Raw genomic sequence first — 14,747 nt, 5'->3', positions numbered from 1 at the left:
GGGTGCTATGATGAGTAACATTTCAACCTACATACGCAGGGTTAAGTATTGCTGAAAATGAAAACCCTTTGAAAGGCTTCCTTAATGTGTTATACTGTATAGTTAGAGAAGACTGAGCTGGGGAACATGGGACCCTGGGAGCAGAGACGCTCTCGCAGCTGCATAGCAACGCTAATGTCAACATGCTTTTCGTAAAGGCCTGCCATCAGTTGCCTAATATGCATAACAATTATTCATTATCCCCTTTGCGATCTGAATAAACAACCTAGTGCTATCAATCTACATGCTGAAACGGAATGGAAAGTTTTGACAAAGATTGGGATTGTGCAACAAGGCAGGCCTCAGATCACCATCTAACCGTCTTTTAATGATTATGATGGCCATTTGTTTTGTAGGAATTTAGCCAGCACACACCTCACCATGTGCTAAATGTTCTTCCAAAACAAGTCCCCACCCTAAACTATTAAGCAAGGGCACCGTCACTGCATTCTGGGCTTTGCACGGCTCAACATGAGAGTAATTGGTTTAAATTAAACAAATGACCCAGGGCCGAAAATTTGGGTTAAAACTGACCTGTCTGCAGCGCTCAGAGATATGGAGAGTCTCACATTGCAAGACCTATTAGTATTGTAACAAATGCAAAGCTAATATGTTGATGTTTAGCTGGCCTAATGTTTGTCAAGTTCACAAACAAAGTTTAGCATGTTAGCATTCTATCCATCCATCCATTATCTATACCGCTTATCCTGTTTAGACTGGACTGATCGCCAGTCAATCACCGGGCTGACACACAAAGACAGACAAGCTTTCACGCTCACTCTCACACCTACTGGCAATTTAGAGTCACCAATGAACCTAACGAGCATGTCTTTGGACTGTGAGAGGAGGCAGGAATACCTGAAGGGAACCCACACAAGCACGGGGAGAACATGCAAACTCGACACACAAAGGCCCACTTCGTCAGCTCAGGGAATCCATCTAGGAACCTTCTAGCTGTGAGCCGACAGCGCTAACCACTGCACCACCGTGCAAATTTGCTAAACACATCTATCTAAAAACTCATTTGAGAATGAGTATGTTTTGAATTTCAAGGCAATCCATCCAGGAGTAGTAGATTGATGGAGAGTTACATCAGTTGCATGGCTTTAGCCGATTAAACTTCTTTCAAATCTTGTTTCAACATCTCTTCAGTGAAAGATGTTTGTTGGAGATATTTTGCAGCTGCAGATATTCATGCAATGTTGAGGCTATTTATAGAAGGCCATGCCTGTAGTGAAATTGAATTAATACACTTTAAGAATCAAACATCTGTTTGCCCTCCTAACAAAAGCCTGCCTTTGAGCCACTGACAGATGTAAACCCTGAATGCGATTCATGCTTAACTTCCAATTTCAGCTGAACGAGTGATCAAAGGTGACGCGTCAGAATTGGGTGACAGAGGGGATTAAGCATGTGCGTCCTCTGCAGCTAAAAGCTTTTCTCTTTTTTGCTCTGTCTTGATGTGTTTTTGAAAATCCCATGTCCTTGTTTAAACCACCAACAATGTCCCTCGTAATAAAAACACAGACTGTGTCCTGAATATCCTCAATAAACATCAGGTTCTGCAGAAAATGTGCAGCAGAGATACAGATGAGTTATATTTCCTGACAATACTATTCTAACACCATGTCTCACATTTGCACATTTATGGTATGTTGTCTATGTTGTCTCCATATGATATAATTAATGACAACATTAAAGAATCAAATGTGCACTGATGCTCCATGCATCCAAAATGGTTCACTTCCTGTTGTCAGCCAAACCCACATCAGCAAGGTAAAGCAGACGTACGACTTGAGGCCAGTAAGAGTTTTGTTCTCTTGATCCAAGGAGAGAGTGAAACTACTCAGGGTTACAGCAGAGATTAACAGTCCTTTTTTCACTTGTAGCCAAACAGTGAGATCAAATCAACACAACAAGGACGCATTTGCTCTACAGAACCATCTTCCTATAATGAATCGCCTGCTGATACTAGATGTAGCTTTTAACTCTATTGCAGCAAGATAAAACAGCTTGCATTGTCTACTCCAAGAACAAAAATGCAGGTATATTTCCAGTGATATAACACACTGTATTCCATTAGCAGAAACAAATAGAAATGTAGTTTTCTGACTCGTTTTCAGGAATGCAAAATACAAGCCGAACCCTCCTTTCATTCACAGAGCTGGTACCAATGCAAACATGTCTCTCAGAGTTGACACATGATTCAAAATTTAAACATAAACACCAGCTGAATGGCTTTTTCATTTTTTTCTTTTTAACTGATTAATGGGCTTGTTTCACAGCAGACATTTTTACATCCAGCAGGAGGCAAAGCACAGGTGTTAATAATAACTTTAACAACGGTTCTGTTGTATTCAGGTAGCTGAAAAAGCCATGACAGGCAGTCAGCGTGCACACAGCCAGGACCATGAAATCGAAGCAGCTAAATGGAATACAGCCATCGTTAATGCTATTATGAACACCTGCGCTTTTCCTCCTGTTGGATGTAAAACTGCCCGCTGTGAAAAAGGCCTCTAGTTATTTCTTCCACAATTAACTCATGAGAAAGGTATTTATAGAAAAATTTTATACCAGGCAGAAATGCGTTGGTTCCCTCAATTTTGCATGTCAAAGTTTCACATCCCTCACAGTGGTTTGCATATTCATGCATGAGGTTTGCATGAGATGATGCATACATGCAAACAAATCTTAGATGGACTTTTGTCTGTAAATGGCCGTTTCTCAGTCCTGCAAAGCTGCATGGTGATTATAGTACAGTATATTCACTGGACCTAAAGAAAAAGCTTAACAGGAAATGTCGTGTTAATATATTAAAAATATCACTTTATTGTTAGATGTTAAAAATATTTCTTAGGAAAAGATAAAGGAGAACAAAATCTTACGGTTGCACTGCTTAATGCATCCACTGCATGAACCAAAAACATGTCCCTTTCATCTCACCACACTGGATGTGACACATCAGACCTCAAGAACAAGAACTGTCTACTACAAAGCAGCAAGTGAGCACCAAAAACCTGCTGCGAAAACACATTTCTCCACCCTCTCCATGCCCACGAGCAGCACAGAGGAGGCAGACGGAGGAGAGAGCAGTTCACCTCATTTCTGCCTTAAAAATTCAAACGGTTTCCTCGCTGTCATTTCAGGCCACAAACCTGCTCCCCGCTGCTTCCGAACTCTACTCCAGAAATGACTCACTTCAGCTTTGTTGTGTTTCATCACCCACAGCATGCTACTCACCATGGTGCAGCTGCCCTCCGCGTCGTCGTCCAGCAGGCCCAGTCTGCACAGAGCCTTCTCGTTCCTCAGCCAGTACTCGGACGAGTCGAGCACACTGTTGCTGCACAGCACCTGCAGCACACAGATAGACCATGCTCAGGTACAGCAGCGGAGAAAGCACACTGAGTCACACGTTCACTCTCACCCCCCCAAGGCCTCTGTGTTTCCCCATCTGGTCGTTGGGATCAATTGACCTTTCTCCAGGACCTTCATTTCAGGATAAGTGTCCGCGACACAGGATCAATAATGTGTCAGATAAGCAGACTCTGCTCAGTGTACATACGACGTTATTGTGTCCCCCCTGGAGCGACATTTTAATGACCTACAGTTATAAAGCTGTCTCCGTCCTATTGACTGATGCACTCATTTGTCATGAAATATTGACTTTGCTTTTTTAAAAAGCACCAATTACAATGCCAATTAATTAACGTGAGGAATTAAAGATTCCCTTTACTCCAGCACTAATCACAGCGATCCAGTTTGACAAAATACTATGTGTATATTTTACATTTTATATATTCATATTAGAAAAATTTTTTTGGAATCTTAAATAATCAAGTTTCCAGGGCCAATACGGCAGATAAATGATTACAATGTAAGTAATTCTTATGTAATATCTATGACATAAGACAGATATTGCGTATGTGTTCTCACTGTGTATTTTTAGTCACAAATCACGCCCCCCCTCCTCATGCTTGCACCATCAGGAACAGGCCATCTGTGCAGGCCTTCAGCCAGGTAAAGGTGACGTAGTCTCAGCTGATCCTTGCAAAGGCCTCTGGCACAGGTCAGCAGAGCACACAGCCCATAAATAAGAAAGACATGATCTCACAGGACAGTGGAGGGGAAGTCCGTTAAGATTATGAGCCAATTAGAAACAAACACCAGCGACTTAACCTGCGCATAGTGACACACAAATAGAGCAACACACTTTAAAACAGAATTCAATTGAAGCTCCACCTCAGCCCACTGATCTGTACGATTTACCCCTCCTGTCTCTTTGATGCTGGGAGGGGATAAATCTACTGCGCTGACCCAAGGGTCCTGGCTGTTCCTCTTATTAAACAACCCCTGGGTGTCAGCGGCACCCCGGAGGAGGTAATGAAAATCACTGCACTGCACTGCTGGAATCACACAAACAGATATCAGGAGGGGGGCCAGATTTGATGGACAGGTGCACAGGATGAGAGGCAAAGACAAAAAGAAGAGGTCACACAGCGGACAGACAGAGGGACACACAGGTGGATGGATGGTCTTTACCTTCTTGCAGGCGCTGATGGACGAGGCCACGGTGCTCTCCGTGCTGCCTCCCTCCACCTCCACAGACTCAGAGCCTTCAAACATGGCAGACGACTGGAAGTTACTGCAAGGCAAAAGGGCACAGAGTCGACTTTGTCAGAGCACGTTCCTGTCAAGTGCAAAACACTTCCCTTACAAAAAAATCTAAGATGAGCGAGGATGTTTTATCTTCTCTCGGACTGGAGCAGTCCATCGTCTGTCACATTTGTTCAGACTGTACAGCTTTGGCACTCTTCCAATGAATTTATCAGACAGCTATTGTCGGAAAGGATGATAATTCGATAATCTGAGCTGAATAGTTAATTCCTTCACCGAGTTTCTTCCCAGGCTGCCATGGCCATCCAAGGGGACATCTCCCAGAAATTACTGGAGCCTGCACAGACTTCTGGGTGTTGTTATTTTAATGCCAAGAACTTTTAATCACATTATTATTGAAGAGGAACCATTGTTGCAGAACTTTCTTTAGGGATTTCTGTAATGTCTTAACTCTTTCTAGCATGAAGTGCTACTCGAACCCATTAGTGACTTGTAGCTTTCTGCAGCCAGTCTCCAATTTCTGTATGAGAAACACCCACACAGGCCTGCTGGTCCCAACCAAGTACAAAGTGTCCAAAATTCATGGCACGTGGCTGTCGTTTTGCACACAAGTCGGAACTAATAAAGAATCCTTAGAGACGGGAATGTCGGTCAAACACAGCAAACTCAAAAATCCCAGAAATGCATCATTATCCTGCGTGCATGCTTTCACTGAGATAAGCCAAATCGAAGCTTATCTGGAATGCATTAATGAGGATCAATTTGCAAAATAAAGAGGCTGGGGATGCATATTTAAATAGAGCAGCTGCTTTTTTTCTTCTGTAATCCACATATTTCAAAGCAAATTAAAAGCATTTCATTCTGAAAGCCCCCGAGGGATCACACAACTGTATCTATTTGTAGTTAATGAACGTGCCTGATGTAAATAATGGTGTCAGAGGAAAAGTGAGTTGGACACGTGAAGAAAAAGATGATGTTCTGGAGATAAGTGGATGTGATGGTGTGCTTTAAATAGGCTGCTGTATCTGCAGGCACACATCAAAACACGCATCCAACACACACACAGGCACACACACACAGGCACCGACTCTGCAGCGAATGTGTTGGATCCATGCAGAAAATTGGCATCGAACGACACTGTAAAAAATGGAGGTTAAAAACACTGTAAAAGAAGAAGAAGCTCCAGAGCCTGGTGTGTGTGTGGTGTTCATGCAAATCTTCAGTAATTTTCTCAGAGAGCTAAAAAAAAAAAAAAAAAAAAAAGACCGGCGGGAGAGTTTTGTCACGCACGACCTCCTTTTTAATCTGTGCGCTTTTCCATCACGACACGCTGATGATTGACAGATCGGTGCGCTCTCGTGCGCCGGGGCGCCAGGTATCCAGCAGGCATCCCCCAGATGTGAGGAGACAATTAACCCCTGAAATGTCTGGCTTTCAAGGACAGCCCCCGGACCGCTGTTTTAATTCACTGTGACGGATGGTGTGGTTGAGGATTTCGCCAGACTTCACAGACCTGAAGGCCAGTTTAACGGTGAAAAAACAGGCAACTTCGGACTTCATTGCTTTGGAGAGCGTTCAGCTGCGCAAAATAATCAATTGGGCAAGTTTCTGTCCTGAAGACTGCAGATACCTTTAATTAAAGCTCTAGTTTTGTCAATTACCCCGGAGGAAAAACAGATTAATGACCAAAGCTCATTAGGAAGCATACTCCAGTGTGTAAATTCAACATTTTAATTCTAAATGAGACTGCTGTCCACTTTCTTTACAGCCACACATGTCCATCAGTCAGGCTGAGACATCTTGTTTACCGCACGAGCTCTGACAGTCGAGCGTGAAAGAGGCTTTGCTGCACCACTCTGCGTGGATTTTAGTGCGCTTTTTCAACACTTAAACACACACTGGCACACTTTGGACAGAAAACTAAAATCACTGCGCTTGATTCAGTACAATGAAAAAAGACAAGTGACATCTCACAGCATATATTCCCGGTGCTTGTGGAAAAATATCAAAAGCACTCTTTTAAATAGAATATATTACAGTAAATCCATCTGTGAAATGCTGTGGGAAAAGATGAAATGCAACAACACTCTATAAAGTCGATGTTTACTACCATTCAAGCAGGGAGACATTCTGTATTTTGTTTTGAAATATGCGCCAATGTCTATCGTTTTTTAATCCCAGGATATGATGCATAAAGAGTCTCTTACCTCGGCGTTTTCAGAAGGCACTTTGCGCCTGCCATTCTGTCAAAAATAGACAAACTATCCTCAACCGGTGCGATTATTTCCTGTGTGGGGGCAGGGGGGCGGAGAGAGGTTCAGCGCAGCGCCTCGACGCGTAATTGTCCCCGGAACGCTCTCCGGTCCAGATACGCATCCCCGACCGATCACTGAAGGAATCCAGGACTGTTTCACAGTGGAGGAGGGGGACTGTGATAAACTGAAACCTGCGGTACCACCACCATCAGCAGCAGCAGCAGAAGAAGAAGACCTCTGCCTGCCCTGCGCGTCTGTCCGCCAAGTGCCGAATGCAGGCGCAGGAGCCCCGCGTGGATCAAACGTAATGAGTAGCTCGACGCAGGCAAGGGCATGGATATGGACCGTGCGCGCGCATGTTGACGCACATGCATTTGTACAATCAGACGCGCACACAAACGTTTTTTTTTTGCTTCCCAAACACCATGTAAACACAAGTTAACCTCTTAACATATGTTTGTCAAGATATACTGAAGACGCATTAATGCAAAGACGGGAATGCTTTAATGGAGGGAGAAGCACGAACAGCAATGCAGCAACACACATAATAAATAAAATAAGTTTAGGCCACTTAAAAAGTAAATAAAACTCAAATTAAACAAATGATTCTAATGTTCAGCTGCATGTCCTTTCTGTTTCCAGCGTTTCTCTTGTTTTCCAGGCAGGCGCTTTATCTCTTGTTACAACACAACACAACGACTTTTTCTATCAACTGGCACAGATACACTTCCATCCATGATCACAGATGAAGTGCTTATTGTCCATCAAAGCGGTGGCAGACCCACCTGCTGTTGCTGTGTTAATGTGTGACCAGTTAAAGGGGATAAACTAAGACTGTTGAACTCAGCAGTATCCATGGAAATATTCAAATCTTCTGTGTATCTTCTATAAATATTCATATCATCTCACTGGTGGTAACTGAGTGAAAGTAATTAGAACCTAACTGACTATAGAAGAACCACACTGATGTTTAACAGTATTGATAACATAGACACATAACTTTTCCAAACATTTGAGATGAACTTATCTTTAGAGTATCTTTAAGTGGACGAACTTAGTCGTAACTGATTCCATTTTACTACAATTTCTTACATCTACGACGAAGGTTAACCTTTCCTGCTTCATCGCCGAACAGTCAGGACGCACAGGGGAGACTTATTGCTCCGCTCCAGGGCCGAAGTTGTAGTGAGGTGTGGAGCGAACCCCCTTTACTCTAACATGCCAGCAACAAGCAGCAAGCAAGACATGTGTCACTTTAGGAGTGTAGCCTTTATTATTTACACTCACAGCCTAAACTGTACATTCGTCTTAACTCGCACACACCCTTCCTTTCTCTCACTCACTCGCTCGCTCTACCACCCACACTCACGCACTGAGCTATTCCCAAAACAGACTACGCTTGTAGTATAACAATAGAAACAGAAGGCAGTATCAGTCACGTGGATGTGTTGTCAGGGTGTAGTTATTGAGTGATTTTTACGTGTTTGGAATTGATATTTCATTTGACCACTTCCAACTGCAATCATTTATTTTTGTCCACCTTGAAGCAGCTCAATGACAAACACAACTCTGGCATTGAATCAGCAAACAATCGCATATTAACACACTTTAATAGTCATTTGGAGTCATGTTTGAGGGGACAATAAGTCCAATATCCACTCCTCCGAGCTCTGTGTTTGGTCTCCACCAACTCCTGCTTATTTTGTCTGTTTGCTTTCTATTGGTGCTGAGCAGGTAGTGTACAGTTTTTTAGAGTTACTTTGCCATCTAGTGCCTGTTGCATCTGTAAACCAGGCTGATGAGATCCTCAAAAGTGAACCAAAATAGAAAACTGAGCTTAAAGACACGAAAAAAACTCCATCGGACTGGGGGGAACAGCTTTGAAGGTCCTAATTCTGTCAGTGAGTGACTTATATTATTTCTGCAGGGTTATAATTAGGTCAGTTGCTTGGTAGAATTTTACCGGTAAAGAATTTGAATAAAACACAAGATACTTGTGCCCTATAAGGTTAAGGATAAGCGCTCAGTGAAGAAACCCCTCCCCTTGTGCCCTCATCCTTATACTTATACTTAACCTACCACATGACCCTTAGTGGTCACCGCAACCCAAGCAGCATTGCCAACATCAACAAGCTCCAGGTATTGACAACGCCGATACTACAATACTGTATTAAGCACAAAAGAGAAAAATAGAGAGAAAAGGACAGAGAGAAGAGTTTGTAGAGAGAGGTTTGTTAGAAAGAGGACAAGGAAGGTAGAGCCAGGGTGAGGTGCCCTGTCTGGGGCTAGCACTCACCCCCACTGGACCAGGCTGTACGCGCTACCTTCCTCTACTCCCTCAGTTTCATGAGGGAAGAGAGAGCAAGGAATATGGGGGTTAAGGTTAGGGTAACCCCAAGCCGATACTACCTTCCCGAGCTTCTAATGGCCCCCACATCTCAAACTTGTAGTTAGATGGGCAGCGAGAGGCAGCACATCACCAGGGTTTTCACGTGGGCACCTCCCTTCACCGGTGTTTCGTAAAGTTAGGCCCACGACACCTCAGGGAGGCTCAACAGTTAGCTCATGTGTCCCGGCCCCCCTGCTAGCTCTCACCGCCCACCAAAACTGTGTGCAATCAAATCCTTTTGAAAAACTACTCCTGGTGCCAACTCCAAATAGCTGCCATGAAGAAAATGTTATATCTTTTAAAATATCTGATACAGTAACATGAACCGCATACATCATTACACTGCACCCAATATAAAATATAAGCAATGCATCAAACCAACATGCACACACACATGCACTGTTTCCAATTGCCACTTGAGACAGCCATCATCTCCATCTCCCCAGCAGCAATAAGAGCGTCTGAGAGTAATATCTACGTTCTCTGTATCTGATGGTTGGGCTAAAATTCTCCTCTGTGGTCCATTAGGGAGGTCAGCACATAATCAGGAGGGGGTAAAAGGAGCCGTGACCTTCGCTTCTGTATCATCCCACTGAGACCGTGGCGGGGGGATGGAGTCGTGGGAAGAGAGTGAAGAAAATGGTGGATATTCAGAGAAAGCAGGGGTCCTGATGAGATGATTTGTGTGTGCGTGAGAGAGAGATGATGATGATGCTTTTGCGGATTCGTACAGTTGCCAAAGTGTGCGTCTTCACTCTGCTGAGAGGATCATTTCTGCAGAGGGAATGATTATTTTCAGCATGCCCTCTACCTCAAAGAACACAGAGTTGTACATGCTGTTATCGGCTGCCGTGTTATTCACTCCACCCAGATAACATCTGCTTTAATTCAACAATTCGACAACATCCAAACCCAATTTCTGCCATGCTAATCTCGGTGCACGAGTGAAACCAACAGGGAACACGTTTGCAAAAGGCCTTGCCTAAGAAAACATTAAACATTTAAAGAATATACACATACTTCTCTTGTTCATACACATGTAGATGAGCATTTTTAATTAAGAAACCAAAGTCCTCATTAGATCTATATCTCCTACACAGAGCCTGATATAAAAGCAGAACTCCTGCATCAGACAGCTGTTGAAGCCCTCTGTGGTTGTGTGCTGCACTATCTAATTTCATGCTTCTCAGCTGAGGAAAATAGCTTTTCCCTCTCAGTATTTCCTAAAATAATCATAATAATAAGGCGCTAAAGAAGAAAAATGTATTCTGTACTAGTTTTAATATCTTAAAAACATAAAAGTGAGATACTCACACAGCTACATGCAGCTAACAAACAGAGAATAACTTGTATCAGAGCGATGGAAAAAGAGACATCATTGTGTGAGCAGAAGTGTAAACAGCAAATACAGCATGTAACACTGAATCATCCACATTTTCACTTTCTCAGAAGCTGCTGGAAGTCTGAGAAGCCTTTTCAGACGAGATGAATAGAGTGTCATCACCCTCGATCACCCTCTTTTACTCGCTGTGTGAAAATAAACACTAAAACCACCTTAAACACAAGAACACCGGTGAGATGTTCCTGCCAGTAAACAAGCGTGTGTGAACACACTGTACTGTATCCACACGGATTTCTGCAGCATGGCTAAAATCTCGATGAAACAACATCAGTGTGTCTGAGACTGGAAGGAATATGAAGAACGGGGCTGTATTTTAGTTTTGGCAGGAGACGAACTCCCACATCATCTCTCAGATTTTGCTGCTCAGCGACCTTAAAAAGGTGACCCAAGTAGAATATCAGCACAATCCCCTTTATCAACTCCAGCGTCTAAATATAGACGTCGGATCACAGTTAAAGAGCTGGAAGTAAACCAGCAGCATCACAAAGCCAAAGATTTTTATGGGCAGATGTGTTGAGGTTTAAGCTGTTTGAACAGGTTTGCAGAGGGACCCTACAGTTAGATGAAGACATATAAAACATTTACATTCAGTGCACAGTAAATAATAGTATGTGTAGTGGACATGCTGGAAGTATACTTTTTTTTTTACACTTCTAAAAATGCATTCATCGCTGCTTATCGTTCACCCCCAGGTTAAGTCAACACCAATGATTAGGAGACCTACAGTGAAACTTAATGGACATACAGTATCTAAAGCAAAAGCTGATCTAACAACAGGTTAGACTACTCCTGTCTGTATCACATTGCAGCTCATATTCCCTGTTAAAATGATCATTGCCATTCACGTGTAATTACTTGGCAAGTTACTGAACCACTACTAACTAATTTGTGTTTTCTGAAACGTATTTAAATGCAACATAATGTGAGTATGGAGTGCTGGAGTGTGTCTGAGATGAATAAGCCCCGTTGCACATGTGCTGCGTCAATTCATCAAACAAATTCAGATTTGAAGATGTAGTCATGAAGTAGTGAAGCAGAATGTAGTCATCACAAGCTGAAGATATTTCTAAGTTTTCTCAAATGCACTTGTTAATTTTTAAGGTTTAATGTCTCCTGAAGAAGGCAGGGACATATCACTAAGCTCTGTGGAGGTGCCAATTATATCATGCATCAGTGTTGCAGTTTGTTTATAGCCTAATGATAGCTTTTGTGGCGTTCTTCTTTTAAGGTCTTGCTGAAAAGAGCCTGCAACTATCATAAACGTTTGTTTGCGATGAAGCTTATTTTCTGCAATAATCCACCAGAAAAAAACTTTTTGCCATTGTCGGAAATGCATCCTAGCAGAACGTGTCAGACTGAGCGCTCGCGCTTGTTTAATCGTCTAACAGCATCTGAAGACCTGTTTTGACGGCATTATCAGAGAAGTTGCAACTATTTTTAGACTTTTAAAGGGATGGGCGCACTTACATTATGTCGAGATTGGCCTGGTATGCTGAGCAGTGTTAAAGTATGTGAACATGTATGCCATTACCCTCGTTATACTATTCAGCGTTTCTCTCCACTGTCGTTAACAGCAGGCCTTTGGCCACATCTTTGGGGATGGAAACCATAGACTGTATAAAAAGATGGACGACATGACAGCTCCCTAATAGTGAAGCCAAAACATTTCGGGCGCCCCCTGCTGACTGGCTGCAGTGTTTCTGTCATTATAGCTAGTTATTATCATGCTGATTTTACGTCCAAGTGTTAATTTTTCTGTTAAAAAGTTTATTTTTAATTAATTATTTGATGCTGTCAAAATGATGATTGACAGCTCTGTTGACAAATTCGGCTCCTGCAGCCAATCAGTTCCGGGTGAGCAGAGCAGAGGACGATCCGCGAGTGGAAACGTAACTAAAGCAATCACTGCAGTCATTGAAGTTTCCATACCTGTGAACTTTAACCTTAGACCAACACAGAGAAGCTATTCTGCTGTTAAACAGGCCGGCGTGCGGGATCCTTGCTGTTTTTTCGGTAAGTTAAGTGTGTTTTTGTTCTCAGCCCACCACTGAGTCTGGTTCTGCTGGAGGTTTCTGCCTGTTAAAAGGAAGTGTTTACTGTTGCCAAGTACTTGCTCATTGTGGATTAATGTTTGATCTCTGTAATAATATTATAAAAAGGTACAGTTAACGCCTGCCCTACATGTAAAGTGTCTTAAGAAAACTATGTAAATAAAGAGGTATTGATTTATTGATTGATATATTTCCTTAACATCCACAGTTTGAATCACTTGCCTCATTTACACCTAGTATGTGATCTTTATCTGGATTCATTATCCTTGTTCAGTCAGAGACATAGCATGTGTGCTGGCGTCTAGGCTCCCACCTCATCACTCCTCGCTGATTTATTGTACATGCAGAAACTTGAGGAGTGATGAGACAATATCTCGAACCCCCGAGCCGGAGCCTGCAGGTGGATGCCGAGTTGGTGGCGGGGCTGAAAGTATGAGCACAGTACTGGTGCAAGGCTGCGATGGCAATGACAGAGTGGAGGGATAATAGACGGCCAAATTGGGAGGAAGTGTTTGTCAGGTGACTATGGAGAATGACGCATGTCAAGTGTGAAATCAGTTCACGTCCAGTTGCCTGCTTTAACTGTCTCGCAGGCTGATCCACCAAACTTTGAATTAACACCGGGGTTAATGTGTTTTATATTATCCACATTATGTATTCAGATACAGACAGCATCTTAGTGACAGGTCATGCTGTGATGTCACCACTAATAGGTATAAATGACAGATAAACATACCTAAACAGCTCACAAAGAAGTTCCCTGCAAACCAGCTGCTTTTCTAACCTTTTATTTCTAACAATAAAGTCAACGTGTGCTGACAGCTCTGTGTGATGTTCATGCTTTTAGCGTCAGCCTCAGCATGCAAGCCTGATGATGCTTCTGAAGATCGCTTCTGAAGATTTCAAAATTAAATCATTCCAGCGAAAGATCGCAGGGCTTCAAACTGGTCCGAAACTGTTTCAGATAGTCGCATAGCAACAGTGAGTTTTTGTGTTTTTCTAAGGAGCCAACAGACGGATAATAAACAAGAAAGTAACAGCCAAGCAAGACGAAACACAACACAAACTGTTGCGCATGCAGCCGCACAATGTTGAATACCAAACACAGACAGGAGTTTAACCTCACTGATGCAAACATACGCACACTTAATATGATGCTGTCTCTGCTCCTTCAGTGTTTTCCCCCTACAGCTCATCACATCACTTCCTCTCCTCTTAATCGTGTCTTTCTCTTCCTCCCTCTGCTATTCTTTTTATTCTCTCTTTCTTCTCTTCATCATCTTCTCTGTTTCCCTCCACACATCTTAATCCAAAAGACTTTTCAAAGAGGAGAGGCGGGGGGGACTAATCCATTGCACACGTTCTTAAAATACAAGATGGAAGGACAACTAAAGTGGAGATGAAAGCGCAGACGGCTCTCATCAGCAGAGAGGAGACATCTGAGGGAGAGGGGAAGAAAAAAAAACCCTATAAAGAGAGAATCAGCTGGAGACATGGCTCTCTCACTGTCAGAAACTCAGTCTCTTTGGGGCTATTTATAATTTAGTGACTCGACTACAAACTGAAATACGTCACGTGAGATGAGAAAGGAGACGTTGAGGAGAAGATGTGAGGATTGATGTTTGTGGTTTTCAAGTGAAAAGATAGTTGCAGAACATCAGGAGGGCAAAGAGGTCAACCTTGTCCTCGGGGGTCGGGGAGTTCACAGGGAGGGTTCAGACGGTAAATAAGTAAACAGGTTATAAAATGAAAGTAAGGCATGAAGCTTGGATTCGGCATGTAATTCTACCGGCAGTTCACGAAGAGTTCTTGTAGCTCTGCTTTGAAGTCGAGATCACAAAAGCTCAGGTGCTCAGAAAAAATAGACCTGGTTCACATGACTAAAGACAGGCAGTGTTCTGATCACATTATAGCAATAAAGTCTCAAATTAGACTAATTTCAGAAAGAATGCTTTTCAAAGAGATCAAACAGACTTTTAACAGACTTTCTGAGTTAT

The 14,747-nt window shown here is 42.8% G+C and overlaps 1 protein-coding gene across 2 annotated transcripts in view; it reads right to left on the bottom strand.

Annotated features, from left to right (window-relative positions):
* The window catches only part of sphkap (SPHK1 interactor, AKAP domain containing), a 31,048-nt gene extending 24,013 nt beyond the window's left edge, over positions 1–7,035 (bottom strand). For both annotated transcript variants that reach the window (XM_069668888.1, XM_069668889.1), the window contains exons 1-3: positions 6,861–7,035; positions 4,579–4,681; positions 3,280–3,390 (exon numbers count right to left, since the gene is read on the bottom strand). In XM_069668888.1, the coding sequence (XP_069524989.1) occupies positions 3,280–3,390; positions 4,579–4,681; positions 6,861–6,895 (249 nt within the window). In that variant the 5' untranslated portion in view covers positions 6,896–7,035. The remainder of the gene's footprint in view (positions 1–3,279; positions 3,391–4,578; positions 4,682–6,860) is intronic.
* Between the last annotated feature and the right edge of the window lie 7,712 nt (positions 7,036–14,747).

The sequence above is a fragment of the Semicossyphus pulcher genome, unplaced genomic scaffold (genome assembly GCF_022749685.1).
Source record: "Semicossyphus pulcher isolate SPU_LCO1_2020_fin unplaced genomic scaffold, fSemPul1.0.p SCAF_19, whole genome shotgun sequence".
Taxonomy (NCBI): Eukaryota; Metazoa; Chordata; class Actinopteri; order Labriformes; family Labridae; genus Semicossyphus; species Semicossyphus pulcher.
Note: the sequence above shows the minus strand (reverse complement) of the source record. Positions and strands in the feature narration are given on the sequence as shown.